At 44.7% G+C, this 14426-nt stretch overlaps 2 protein-coding genes across 2 annotated transcripts; one reads left to right on the plus strand and one right to left on the minus strand.

Moving 5' to 3' along the window:
• The first annotated feature begins 271 nt into the window (after nucleotides 1-271).
• LOC144715456 (Nucleoporin autopeptidase) lies at nucleotides 272-6297 on the plus strand. Its single transcript, XM_078590377.1, has 12 exons — nucleotides 272-456; nucleotides 757-1077; nucleotides 2273-2770; nucleotides 2857-3084; nucleotides 3166-3869; nucleotides 3946-4033; nucleotides 4143-4179; nucleotides 4379-4517; nucleotides 4619-4735; nucleotides 4818-5001; nucleotides 5070-5138; nucleotides 5708-6297. Exons 1-12 carry the CDS (start codon nucleotides 438-440, stop codon nucleotides 6196-6198), a joined length of 2895 nt encoding a protein of 964 aa, XP_078446503.1. The 5' UTR covers nucleotides 272-437; the 3' UTR covers nucleotides 6199-6297.
• An 87-nt stretch (nucleotides 6298-6384) lies between these two features.
• LOC144715457 (mediator of RNA polymerase II transcription subunit 7a-like) lies at nucleotides 6385-7520 on the minus strand. The gene is made up of 5 exons (XM_078590378.1): nucleotides 7325-7520; nucleotides 7131-7200; nucleotides 6869-7035; nucleotides 6706-6779; nucleotides 6385-6607 (listed from the first exon to the last, which is right to left on the minus strand). The coding sequence occupies exons 1-5, from the start codon at nucleotides 7460-7462 to the stop codon at nucleotides 6538-6540; spliced, it is 519 nt and encodes a 172-aa protein (XP_078446504.1). The 5' UTR covers nucleotides 7463-7520; the 3' UTR covers nucleotides 6385-6537.
• Nucleotides 7521-14426: the final 6906 nt, after the last annotated feature.

Below are 14426 nucleotides of genomic sequence, written 5' to 3' on the forward strand. Positions count from 1 at the left end.
TAACACCCTACTGTCATCCATCCTCTACCCCCAAACCCATGTGAAGTTTCTTCTAGTTATTCCATTAAATTTGATTATTTAGATGATCAAGTGATATTATGTTCAGAATTAAACCCCTTGACAATGATTAAATGAACATAGACAATGAGCACTACAACTTTGTTCAATGGGCAAATTATTGGGCTTTGACCTTCACAAGATCCACTATGCCAAGGCCCATTATCATATGCCTTTTAGAACGTGGGGCCACGTATCGTCCTCTTCCTCAAGACAGCGCGTATTTCTCTCTCTCTCTCTCTCTTCTCTCTCCCTTTGTCGTTCTCTCTTCTCGCTTGGTTGCTGCAGCTGGTCTTCTTCCCGCCCTCTTCTTCTTCCCCTCGGGGGAAATCTACACGCAGGAACCGAGGAAATCTACCAGGGAAAGACCAGGCGCCGCTATGTTCGGCTCCTCCAATCGTACGTTCTGCTTCTCGACCTAGCTTTCTCCTCACTCTGATTTGCGTTTTTTTTTCCCGATTCGATTAAGCCCTTCAATCCGACGAGTATTGGTCTGAATCACGCGTCCGTTACTCATATGAAGCTCGGAGCTTTGAGCAAACCCGATTTTTCTGTTCGATTTCACTGAAATATGGTTCCTTTCATCGTTGCCCTGTCTTCTTGGGCTCATGTCGAATTTTTTTAAGATTTGGGTTTTCTTCTACCCTCTTGACCTGAGCGAATGAATCGATTGATCACGTTCTGGGTGTTTTCTTACAGCTTTCGGCCAATCCTCCAGCAGCCCGTTTGGGCAATCGTCGATATTCGGGCAAACAAGCAACGCCACGAGCAATCCTTTCAGTCCCAGACCTTTTGGGAGTCTCGGATCGTTTGGATCGCCTTCTGGGGGTTCCATTTTTGGTGGCACGTCTACTGGTGTCTTTGGGCAACCGTCGTCTCCGCTGTCTTCGCCGGCTTTCGGAGCATCGTCGACGCCGGCTTTCGGCGCGTCGTCGACGCCGGCGTTTGGAGCTTTGTCGACGCCGGCTTTTGGCGTCTCTTCCACCCCTGCGTTCGGTGCATCTTCCTCTGCCTTTGGAGGTAAGAATTCACTAAATCTTTAGTCCCTGCAGTAGTAGATTTACAATTTGTGCTTTTGCATAGTGTTTTATCATTTGCGCTTATTATTATTTTAGCGCATGAATCTGAGTTTAATACTGTTATTAAGTTAGCTTCTATCTTTTGGGAAACGCTAAAAGCTTCAACATTTCACTAGCTTTTTGCTCCTGCAAAGTGTTAAAACTTCTAGATTTTACTCCCTGAGATCTTACTAGGAAACTATACCCCTGGATCGTCGATTGGTGCACGATAATTCTAAAATGAATGCTAGTTTTAGAATTTCCGGTCGTTCTTGTTTCTTTAACATTGTGAAGCAGCATAGAAAAAGGGTAGCTAGCAACAATAATAAACTTATGAATGACTTCCCGGCTTTCTGGAATTTTTTGGACTTATTTGTAAGTTTGGATTTTTCTGTGCGATACTCTTCCTTAACTAAGAGTAGTTTTCAAATTTTACGTCTACTTTAAAAGTTGCTGATTGATATTATGTTTTCTCTTTGTGCAACGATTTAGTACAAATTTTTCGTTGTACTTTTGGTTAGAGTGTAGCGTGACTTTCTTGGGTACTAAGTGTATCCATCAGAATATTGTTATTTTAACAAGTTTGAAATTCTAAAGTCTCGTCTCCAGGAATATTATTTGTCAGAATTAATGCTTGTGCCACTCTCAAAAGTGTGGTTCAACTTCTCTCTCGATTTTCTTTGGTGTTTGTGTCCCCGTCTAATTTGATCAACCCATATTTGGCTAATGTAACAGGACGCTTTGTGCGATAAGTTCCTGTTCATTAGTAGTTTCTAAGTACTCTTCCTTTTAACCCAACACAAAGATATTTTCCCGGCAACACCTGAGATTTTTGTCTTTAAAGAACCGCTATGGGTTTGTCTGTTTTGGTGGGTTCAGCGGCAAATTTGGTATTAAATTTTATTGATATGGTGGCGATCGGTTTCTTGAATTCAACATCAATGTCGCAGAATCATCTCAACCTAAGCATATATCTGGCCCTTGATTTTCCGCAAAAATCTTGGAATTCAGAGCTTCTGGATCATGATTATAGTGCTTGGCCCTTTGTTACACACATTAATGACTTGATCCAACGGGTCTTTAACGATTATCTTCTTCATTATTTCTGCTTTCTGTCTGTTTTTTCCCTGTAAATGACATCACGCTCTCTCGTTTAGGCTCCTCCATTTTTGGAGCGAAACCAACCTTTGGCGGATTCGGGAGCACACCACAGCAGTCACAGCCAGCTTTTGGGGGCAGTCTCTTTGGTTCCACCTCAACTTTTGGCGCCAGTCAACCTGCATTTGGCTCAACTAGCACTCCGGCATTCGGCTCCACCACCGCGCCTTCTTTTGGAGCTACACCAGGCTTATCCTTTGGGGCCTCCAGCACCCCAGCTTTTGGCGCTTCAACGACGCCTGCCTTTGGCTCAACAAGCTCGTCATTCTTTGGTAGCACGGGCACCGCATTCGGATCTTCAAGTACCCCTGCCTTTGGTTCTACACCTGCCTTTGGAGCTACCTCCAGCTCAATTTTTGGTTCATCTAGCACCCCTGCTTTTGGAGCGTCTAGTACTCCTAGTTTTGGTTTCAACACAGCCCCTGCTTTCGGACAGACCGCATCTGCATTTGGTGCAACATCTCCCTTTGGGGCGCAGAGTTCTTCCTCTCCATTTGGTATAGTATGACTCTCGCTATTTTAAATTTTTCATAATTTTTTTTTTCCTTATTTTGGTTTACCCGTTGTTTTGATGGTGCTCCAGGGTCCCAGACTGCAACGCCAACATTTGGAAGCCCGGGATTTGGACAGCCTTCATTTGGAAGCCAGCAAGGGGGGAGTAGGGCTGCGTCGTATGCCTCCACCCCCGAGACTGATGGCGGCACTGGTGGGCCGACTACGGGAAAGCTAGAATCTATCTCTGCCATGCCTGTCTACAAAGAAAAGAGCCACGAAGAACTGCGATGGGAAGACTACCAGCGGGGAGACAAAGGTCCATTTCAGAATTTTCCACAAGCATGTACAAAGTTTTTTTGTTTACTTTGAACTTAACATGTTGAATTCTACTACACAGGAGGTCCAGGCGCTTCTAGTCAAACATCAGGGGGGTTTAGTTTTCCCTCAACGACAGCCAGCCCCTTTGCCACGGCTGGCGTGTTTGGCCAGACATCTGCATTTTCGAGCACTGCCGCCAGTCCCTTCGGTCAAAAGCCGCCAGCCTTTGGATCTACTGGGTTTGGCGCTTCGTCCACGTCTTTGTTTAGCTCGCCGTTTGGTGTATCCTCTTCAAGCCCATTTGGCACCCCGGCAGCTTCCAGCAGCCCATCTCTCTTCGGCGCCCCGACTCCTGCCTTTGGCGCGTCAACCCCAGCCTTTGGCGCAGCATCAACCCCTGCATTCGGTGCATTTGGCTCCAGTTCAACCCCTGCATTTGGAGCTAGTTCGTCTTCACTCTTTGGTGGATCAGTGACATCCGCTTTTGGTGGTTCTTCGCCGTTTGGGGCTTCTTCCGCAGGAGTTACAACGTCGGCATTTGGGGGCAGCTCATCACCTTTTGGGGGTACCCAGCCCTCTGGACTGTTTATGTCTTCTCCGTCTTTTGGACAGACGTCATCCCAATTTGGACAGGCCAGCCCTGGGTTTGGAACGACAAGCTCAGTTTTTGGGTCGAGTATCTTTGGCGGGACCCCTTCAACTGGGTTTGGAGGGGGCTTGTTCGGCAGCTCCACGTCATCGCTTATTCCTTCATCAACTCCAATGGGATTTACTCAGCCGTCTGTAAGTTTGTTTTATTTACCTGAATGTTGCATTTTTTATCCTGAATTTTGAATCTAACATTCTTATCTTTCTGCAGACTTCTCTGCCGAGCCCTTTCCAGCTATCTGCCCCTGCTCAGACCGCGGGTGCTCTTTCATTCGGTGGTTTCGGCCAGGCCCAAGCAGGTAACTAACGTCAACTTGCGATGTCATATATTCCCCCTTTTTTTAAGGATTGTTTAAGTCATATGCCTTAATGTGTTTTGCTCTTGTATGTACCATCTTCGGCACACAGGTGGCTTTGGCGGCGGTCTTGGCATGTTTGCTCCATCGTAAGTAAAAAAAGCTTCGGTACCATTCATAATTTACACTTTTTTTAACCAAAATTGAGGATTTTCCCTAATGTATACTTGTTTTCACTTATGGAAGTACATCATTTTTATACCTTCTTTATATTTCCTGATTAAGTTGATCTTAGCTTGGATCATATGTTGACATTCTTTTCTGCAAAAATGGCTATTTTTTCTGCAGCTCTGCATCTCAGCCAGGTGTCATAATGCAACCGTCTTCTATTACAAGCCCATTTGGAACGCTTCCCAGCGTGCCCCAGATGTCCATTGGACGTGCAGGCTCTGCTCCTTCCGTCCAGTATGGAATTTCTAGCATGCCGGTTAGCTCCTTGCTGCCCATTTGCTGACTAATCAATCTTTGTTCTTATTTTTAATAACACTCTTTTTGAACCATCTGTTTCCCTATTTGTGAACTTAACAGGTGGCTGAAAAGCCGGCTCCCATGAGGATATCCTCGCTGCTGACTCCCAGGCATCTGACACAGCGGAGGATCAAATTGCCCCCAAGAAAGTATCATCCAAAGACCGACGGTCCCTTGGTGAGCGAGATCTTTACTGAGCCCAGCCCATCACTCGTTAAAAGGGAGAGAAAAAAAAACGTCTGACTTTGAACAATTGCAGGTACCCTTCTTCAGGGAAGACGAAGAAACGTCATCCGCCCCAAAGGCGGACGCCTTTTTCATTCCCAGAGAGAATCCAAGGGCCTTGATGGTGCAGCCCATCGACAAATGGCCTCAGCGGCCTGCCCCCGAGAAGCAGTCCCCGGCTTCAAACGGCGAATCCCGTCGCCCCGTCCAAGAAAACGGTCTGCTCTTCGTCTTCCATCCCCCCAAATTTTCGCCCTTGTGCTTACGGTTCAGCTGTCTAATCCAGGTAAATCCACTGCGGAGCCATCGGCCCCAGCCTTCAACGGCTCCTCCTCCCATGAGGATGAATATCCTGGTAAGTATAGATCCAGATCGTCCCAGATGCGGACGAATTTCGTCACGGTGGACGAAAAACCGTCCTGTCCAATAATCTTGGGCGGTTTTTTGTCCCGTCCCGTCCCAGGAAGAAAACCCATTTTACATTTTTAATATATTAATATAGATTTTTCTAAGTATTTTAAGGGAAATATGGAGGAGAGAGAATGCAAATGGACATATGTACAATTAATTCTGAGCGGCGTCAGTTTGCACGCGAGAAAAAACACAAGGACCTTGATGCAAATTGTCATAGCGAGGCCACGTGGCGAGATCTCAACCGTCAGGATGTGAATCCGGCGGTTTTTCATCCACATCCGTCTGTCCATCGTCCGAGACCTCCAGACAGACAGTTTTTTTGTCCCACGGGACGAAAACTGTCTCGCCCGGTGGTCCCCTGGACAAATTTTCGTCCTTAAATTCGTCCGTACCGTCGGACGGGACGATTTTTTCGTCCTGGGACGAAAAAATCATCCCGTCCGCGTCCCTGAACTATACTGGTAAGTTCCGGCTAATCGTGATGATGTTGACCCAATGGCCCAATTGCAGGCGGAGCAGCATCAGTGGCAGCGGCGACGGTGGCGGCAGTGCCTCGGCTGCGGCACCCGGAGGAGTACTACACAGAGCCTAGCCTGGAGGAGCTGGCGGCCAAGGAGAGAGCGCAGCCGGGGTTCTGCGGGCGGGTGCGAGACTTTGTGATCGGGCGGCACGGTTACGGCAGCATCCGGTTCGAGGGGGAGACGGACGTGCGGGGGCTGGACCTGGAGGCCATCGTCCAGTTCAACAGCCGCGAGGTGGTCGTCTACGGCGACGACGACGCCGAGGGCAAGCCGCCGGTGGGCAGCGGGCTGAACCGGCCCGCCGAGGTCACCCTCCTCAACGTCCGCTGCGCCAACCGTGCCAAGCTGCAGCGCTTCGAGGAGATGCTCCGTGCCAAGGTAGAGGAGCAGGGCGCCCATTTCGTCTCCTTTGACCCTGCCAAGGGCGAGTGGAAGTTCCGCGTTGACCACTTCAGTCGTTACTTCCTCCCTGACCCCTGATACGAACCCTTCTTCCTCTTTCTTCTACAGTATTTTTTTTCTCTGCCTTGTACCCAACTGAAAGATGCTTGTTCCTTGTGAACTCTGTATGTCTCTCTCTCTCTCTCTCTCTCTTCATGAGCATTCGGCCAACCCTTTTTCATCAGTTCTGCTCAGATGTTCACTGTCTGCTGAACTTGCGCAGCCTTCACCAAGAAGATAACTTTTTTCATTGATTACTCATCAATTCTCCTCAGATCTTCACCGTCTGAAGAACTTGTGCGTTCTTCACAAAGAAGAGAACTTTCTCGTTAATTAACTTGAGTTAAAACATCACAGGAAGAAATTTCCTCCCCCTGTTCATGAGTCCCTTTGGCCATTCAAGATTTGGAGCGATTCCTGGAGGAGCCTTTGCGCCTCCTCCCTCCTCCTACAAAGAAAAGAAGAAGATCAAACAATTATAATGTGCAAATGTCGAAATTTCCGAATCTGTCATCGGAATTCAGAATTCGCGGATGTTCATACTACCTCTTGATGTCTTCGACGGCCTGTCGCCGGCGTTGAATCTGGAGCTCCAGAATGTGAATCAACGTGGCTCTTGCCTATTAAATGAGTTAAGATCGGGAGCGATTCTTCTTAGAAAGATGATAATAATTCTACTCAGCAAATGTGATCGACATGAAGATCAGACCTGGTGTGGGCGAATAGAGTTCAGCAGGTGATGGAGATTTTTAAAGATGAGGGAGATGTCCTCCGCGCTCCGAGCGTACTGCGAGGGCCGATCGACCAGAACGTCGGCGAGCTCCAGAAAATGCAGCTGCAGTTCCCTATTCAACGCCTTCAACTCCTTCTTGTAATCTTCGGTGAACAATTTCCGAGACGCCAACAATAAACAAAATTCAGATCATCAATCAGAGAATCAAACCCAGAAATCAAGTTTTTTTTTTGCGAACCGATGTTGGGTCCTTTGGGGTACAGCTGACGGACGCCTTGATCTTCCAAACTGGGGAGCACGTCCTCCGTCTGAATCAACCGTAATCACAAAAAAACCATCAATAAACAGGCACTAAGAAAACCCTAATCCGCGAGAAAAGAAGAAAGAATGCCGAAAAACCATGGGAATGAAAATTATTGAGAAGAGACGCACGGTGTACGAGGCGCCGAAGAGCTGATAAGGGCCTTCAATCGGGGGAGGGGGCGCCGGAGCGGAGTTCTTCTCCTCTTCGTAGTTGGCGTAGAGCCTGTAGAACGGCGGCGGCGGCGGGTAGGCGGAGGACGTCGCCATTAGCGCGGCGGAGCTCGGAGCAAGTGCGAGATCGCCGGCGGAGAACGACGGAAATATAACAGAGGAAGGCCCAATTACAACACGGCCCACTAGCTTTATACTATTTCTGCATAATGTTTGATACATTAATTGCCTATAGTTTTTAATAAATTGAGTTGAATATTATCAGTGTTTGATTGAATGCGTTTTTGGGAAAGGCAATCACATATTAATTAATGAGCAAAGTAATGCATGTGATGGACATTTTTTTGTCAACTCAGAGGAATACTATTTCATTTTCTCTTCATGTTCGCGTGATGTTAATCTTGAATGATGCCCGTAGATTTTGAGAAATTGAGTTTAATATGATCAGCGTTTGATTGATTGTGTTTATAGTAAGGCAAACTCATAATAATTGATGAACTAAGTGATGCATGTGATGGAGATTTTTTTTATCAACTCAGAGGAATGTCATTTCATTTTCTCTTGATTTTAGCATGTTGTTAATCTTGAATGATCCCATTTAAATTGATAAATTTAGTTTCATATGTGAAATGTTTGATTGAATGTGCTTCTTGGAAGGCAAACTCTTATTAATTGAAGAACTGAGTAATGCGTGGGATGGAGATTTTATCAACTCAGAGGAATGCTATTTCATTTTCTCTTCATTTTAGCATGTTGTTAATCTTGAATGATCCCATAGAATTTGATAAATTGAGTTTAATATGAGCAGTGTTTGATCGAATGTGTTTTTAGGAAGGCAAACTTGTCCTAAATGATGAGCTAATTAATGCACGTGATGGAGATTTTATCAACTAATAGGAATGATATTTCATTATCAATGCAGAGTAATGAAATTTTTGAAATACATTTCTAGATCGTTAAAGCTCATATCTTCATCATTGATTCAAAATTCTGTTCACCACCCAACATGCATTTTTCAAATATGTATCTCTTGATAATGATGCCTTCCGTTGCTTTCAGAGATGTGGAACTCTGATTCACATTCTAACAGCAATTTCAAGCCGATTTCTAAATCTGAATTTCTCAAAATATGTCTATAATCTGATATCTTCATTTCTCATATCTCTATCTTTGATCTCTATTTTCAAACACCATCCCTAATTCTAAACTATTGAAAAACATTTTCATAATATGTGATTTAATCTATAGTATGCATATCCAATATTAAGACTCAATATCCATAGAGTCTTGATAATTTTGATAACCTTCCCTATCCATGAACATTCTTCATCAGTCAAACTGATTTGATAAAAAAATCTCAAAATTTTTAGGTATCTTATATCTGAATGAAAATCTATTGTGCGATAAAAATGTCAAACCTGCATCATAAAAAGTTAAAGAACACCTACAGTTTTGTTGATTCCTATTTAAATTGTAATGCGATTTCCTTTAATACCTGCATTTCAAATTGTATGATAAAAAAAATTATCTCCAAATACAAGATAATTCAATCTCTACATACATTAATGCAAAGATATGTGGCTGGCAAGCTAATACCACATTCCATATCTCATTCCATTTTCATTGATTCAATGCATTCATTACATTTCACGTGTGATTCTTATATCAATTATGATGAGATCATGACATGGATATCAGTAGCCTTTAAGCGTATGTTCTAAATATTCATATTTGAAAGAAACTTGAGAAGGACATCAAAGTACCCATATAGAATAACACTATACAGTCTAATTCATGTGATGAACATGACTAGTCCCATAGTCATTATTGTGGAGACACTAAAGATAGGAAGTTGATGATATTTAACATCAAAAGTTCACTCAATTGATCTGTATGTATCCTTGAATGGTATTATATCAAATTGTTAGTCAGGTCGAATTACATCACCATTGACACTATAGATGTCTTTTGGACAGATGGTTATACTTTGACTATGGCTTAGGCCTTTCTAATCTTGGAATCTAAATAGTCTTAGTTTGAATGCAACACGAAGCTCACGAAGATGATTTGAGTGGTCAACATGGGATCCTCCACCCTTGCCTTAAGAGGAGATAACTCAAGGAAGATGATGTGATGAAACCCTTGGCCAATGTAGTGAATTATTATAGAAAAGTTCTCCACTAATTTCTAAACACACAGGTACTAACTCGGATGACGTATTAGGGTTTGATAATTGAACATATCCTAAATTTTCCAAGGAGCATTAAGGGATGAGGGACTATGCGTACATGATAACTGATGACAAATAGCTTTCATAAGTGAGTCGATCCACACCGCCCGCCACCGTCGTCAAAAATCGGGTGAAATCGCTCAATTTATCACATTTTGTTATTCATTATTCTTTCTCGTATTTTATGTTTCCTCGTCTCATCATGTGTTTTCGTCGTGTTTGCGACACATCCCATACTTCCTTTGTCATCGTCACGGGGAGGGATCCTTAGTCATTTTTGGATCCCCCTCCCTTATGCCCTTCTCCCTTGTTTCTCTTCTTTCTTTTATTTTTAATTTCCCCTATTACATTGTAATGAGGGGGCCCAATATATAAGGGCCCCCTTAATGGTCCCCTTTCTTTCCTTTTGTTGACCCAAATTAGGGGCCCATTTTGACCTCCCCCTTTATAAGGGAAGAGGGGGCGCCCTAATCCCTTAGACCACGAAGAAGAAAGAAAAGGGAATTTCATGTTTGTTCATCTTGGTCTCCCTTGTTCAAGAGAAGATCAAAGAGGAAGGAAGAAGAGAGTGCTGAGAAGAAGAAATAGGGAGGAAAATTACATCAAGCAAGGACAAAGCCGCCTACCCTTCCCCTCCCAATTTCTTGCCGTTGACCTCCCTCCCTGAGTGGACTCCCCCGACAATTTGAAGCTTCTCTTCCACGGCGGCCAAATTTCCGGGCAAATCCACCTGCCCCACGCCCTCCGTGGGTAGAAACTAGATACTTGGTGCATCTGGCAGCCAAATTCTCTCTTCTCTACCTCCTATCAGCTGAATTCGCTCTTCCCACTGTTGCACTCAGTAGAGAAGAGTTGCCGTGGATTTGGTATTTGGATCAACTTGAAGCCTTTGGCGCTGCAAGGTGACGGATAAGAGTCCCTACGGACTGGAGACTAGAGGACGGGAATCCTCTTCTTCTTCGTGCACCCTCTTGAGGTCAACGCCCGCATTCTCCTGTGGGGGCAACCCAGCTCCTGCCCCACGCGTACGCGTGCCTGAAGTAATGGAGACATCTGAATGGGAGAAGCCCATCCGAGGACTGTCCCCATGAAAATTTTAATTGTTAGCCGCCATACACATCCAAGGTCACCAAGGATCCCCGACACCACACGTCTCAATCGCTCAGCCCAATGTCCGTCGGTGAAGCAAACCTCCCTTGTCACTCGACAATCGCCGTTGCTCCGACCGTCCGCCCGTGGGGTGACCTGCCAACTACCGATCACTGAACAATGTGCTTGCGTCCTCCCTCACCAGCCCCTGGTTGCTTTACCCTGCCATACAGGAAGGGGCACCCTGAGCCGCACAATGCTTGAGCCGGCACCTCGTGGTCCCTCTGCACTCTCTTCTCCGACCTTTACGTATAGCTCCGGCATCACCGTGCTTATCAAGCTGCCGTGATCTATTCGGCGAATCTCTGACCCACCCACTCCGAATTGCTGCCAATGTCGACAAAGCCCTGCACGATGAGCCACGCACCGATGAGGTACGTCGTCCTCTCCTACCGCTTGTTTAATTACTTGCAGTACTCGTTCATCTTGACTCCACCGTACTTGAGAGATAACTACGACTATGTGAGTGTCTTACCGGTATAGACGAGTATGTCCGTTACGTGTGACCGCTCCGAAGAGGTTCACCCGTAGACGTCTTCGTCGCTCCGACGAGGTTTGAGAGGCCAACGTCACTGTCACTCGGCGACCATGTCCTACCTTGGAGCTCGGCGACTCCCTCGGGTCGGAGCCTGCACATACGACACGTAGGAAATTCATTTTGCGAATCGTAGTTACATCGACCAATTAGGGTTACCCATCGGACGACTACACTGTTGATGTTCGATACCACTATCCATTATCGGCACCGAGCCATCATACTCGATGTCGACTAGAGGACGTCCTAGACAACGCCCGACATCAAGATCGATTGGATATATTATAGGTTACACACTTAAGCAGTTCAACATGTCTCACTCAATGATCCAAAAGGTCATGGATCTGATCCATGTCTAGGTGATTTGGTAAAAAATATTGTAGATGTGATTTAGATTCTATTATCAATCTTCCACTGTGTGAATTGTTTTTGTTTTATCCAAGCCAAGGCCCTAGTGATGGAAATATATATGGCCGACAAGCCAATCAGACATTCCACATCTTGTTCCATGTTCATTAATAGAACATATTCATTATAGTGCACGTGCGATGCTTATAATGAAGTCCCTGAATACATGATCGGACTTAGTGAATTATGATGATATTGTAATTTGGAGATCACTAGTATTAAAACATGTATTCTAAACATTCCTATTTGAAGTGTACAGAAGACAGACATCGAAGTATCCATATAGAATAGCATTATCTAGCCTCACTCATATAATGAGTATGGCCAGTCACGTAGCCATTAGTGTGGAGACATTAAGGAAATATAGTGGGTGCTCTTTTGTGGAAAGAGTTTACTGAATTAATCCATACGAATCCCTAAATAGTATTATACCGAACTGTCAATCAGGTTGATTCACGTCACGTTTGTGTAAGTGTTCCTTAGATCTAAAACACCAAACATGTATTGTGGACAGACAGTTGTACTTTGACTATGACCGACGGTCCCTATTCATGGGATTCTAAATATTCTTAATTTGGGTGCATTAAGAAGTTTACGAAGATGATTGAGTGGTCAAGATGGGATCGTCCCCCCTCGGTAGAAGAGTTGGCAGCTCAAGGAAGACGATGCAATGAAGTCCATGGCCAAGACAATGAAATATCGGAGAAGAGTTCTCCGATGATTTTCGAATGCATCGATTGGGTTAAATCGATTCGACATTAATTAATCTATATGGTGATATATTAAATTAATGTGGACGGCGAATAAAGGTTCTTGGGCCATTGGAGTCATTAACTAGACTGATACGTGGGCCTAGTGGGTCACATGCAAATGGACTTTTGGACGTCATAAGCTATACTTAAGTTTTGGGGTTTTTATGAAAAATACCCACTTAGTATAAATAGGGGAAGGCCGTGAATTAAATTCACCCAGGACAAAATTGTTTAGGGGCCTTTTCCCCTCTTCTTCCTTCTCCCTACACCCCTTCTCCATCCCCGATGTGATCGGAATGGCATAATGACGATGACAGAGATTGAACATGGCTCAATAAGGTGGAGATCTGACATGCCTAGGACCGCATTGATACGTCTAGAGGCTGCACAATTGGGCGGCTCAACTCGTCTCACTCGGGAATCCAAGAAATCACGGGTGAGATACGCGCAAAGGTACTTTATTTCAATATTTTTTGTGATGTCGTTCAATTCTATTATGTATCTTACGCTGCGTGGAATCTTTGTCTTCATCCAGATCTAGGCATGTAGAATCCAAAACCTAGAGCCCAATGTGTTGGGTTCTAGAGGTCTAGATCTGGATGAAAAATTCAAAACGATGCGCAGCGGAAGACTCTTTTGCGAATTGAACGACATCAACGAAAACATTAAAATGATGTACCTTGCACGAATCTCATTCGTGATTTCTTCGATCCCGGAGCGAGACGAGTTGAGCTGCTCAAGTGTGCAGCCTCTAGATGTATCCACGCGGTCCTCGGCGCGTCGGATCTCCTCCTTCTCGTTGACGAGCCCTGTTCTTTCTCCGTCGGCGTCGTTACATCGTCCTGATCACATCAAGGATGGAGAGGGGGTGTGGGGAGAGTGGAGAATAAGGGGAAAGGCCCCTGAACAATTTTGGCCTGGGTGAATTTTGTTCAGGGCCTTCCCCTATTTATACTAAGTGGGTATTTTTCATAAAAAACCCCCAAAACTTAAGTATATCTTCCAACGTCCAAAAGACCATTTGCGTGTGACCCTCTAGGCCCATGTATCAGTCTAGTTAACGACTCCAACGGCCCAATAACCTTTATTGGCCTTCCAAATTAATTAACTATATCATCATATGGATTAATTAATGTCGGATCGATTTAACCCAATCGATAGGTCGAGACTCCGACACATGGGGTGCCAAGCTACACCTCGTGTCCTAGAAGATACAAAGGAGTGTGTATCGACTCACTCATAGAACATGTTCATCATCAGTTACCGTGTATGTATAATTCCTCATCCACTTAATGCTCCTTGGATGAATTAGGGTATGGTCAATTGTCAAACCCTAATCGATCATCCGAGTTAGTAATGATGCATTTAAAAATCATCGGAGATCTCTTCTCCGATATTTCACTACCTTGGCCATGGACTTCATCGCATCATCTTCCTTGAGCTGTCACCACTTATACCGAGGGTGGACGATCCCATGTTGACCACTCAATCGTCTTCGTGAACTCCTTGATATACCCAAACTAAGACCATTTAGAATCTCATGATTAGAAACTCATTGGCCATCGCCAAAAGTACAACTGTGCGTCCATAAGACGTCTTTGGTGTCTCAGGTCTAAGGACCACTTACACAACCGTGACGGAGATCAACCTGATTGACAGTTCGGTATAATACCATTCACGGATTCGTACGGATCAATTCAGTGAACTCTTTCGACTAAAGAGCACCCACTATCTATCCTTAGTATCTCCACACTAGTGGCTACGGGAACAGCCATACTCATCATATGAGTGAGGCTAGATGGTGCTATTCTATCCGGATACTTCGATGTCCTTCTCGCGTATCCTTTGAATAGGAATGTTTAGAACACCTGCTTAACGACTAGTGATCTCCGTATTATGATCTCATCATGTTTCACTAAGTCCGATCATGTATTCACAGATTTCATTATAAGCATCACACGTGCACTATAATGAATATGTTATATT

Source organism: Wolffia australiana, chromosome 19, assembly GCF_029677425.1.
Source record: "Wolffia australiana isolate 7733 chromosome 19, ASM2967742v1".
NCBI lineage: Eukaryota > Viridiplantae > Streptophyta > Magnoliopsida > Alismatales > Araceae > Wolffia > Wolffia australiana.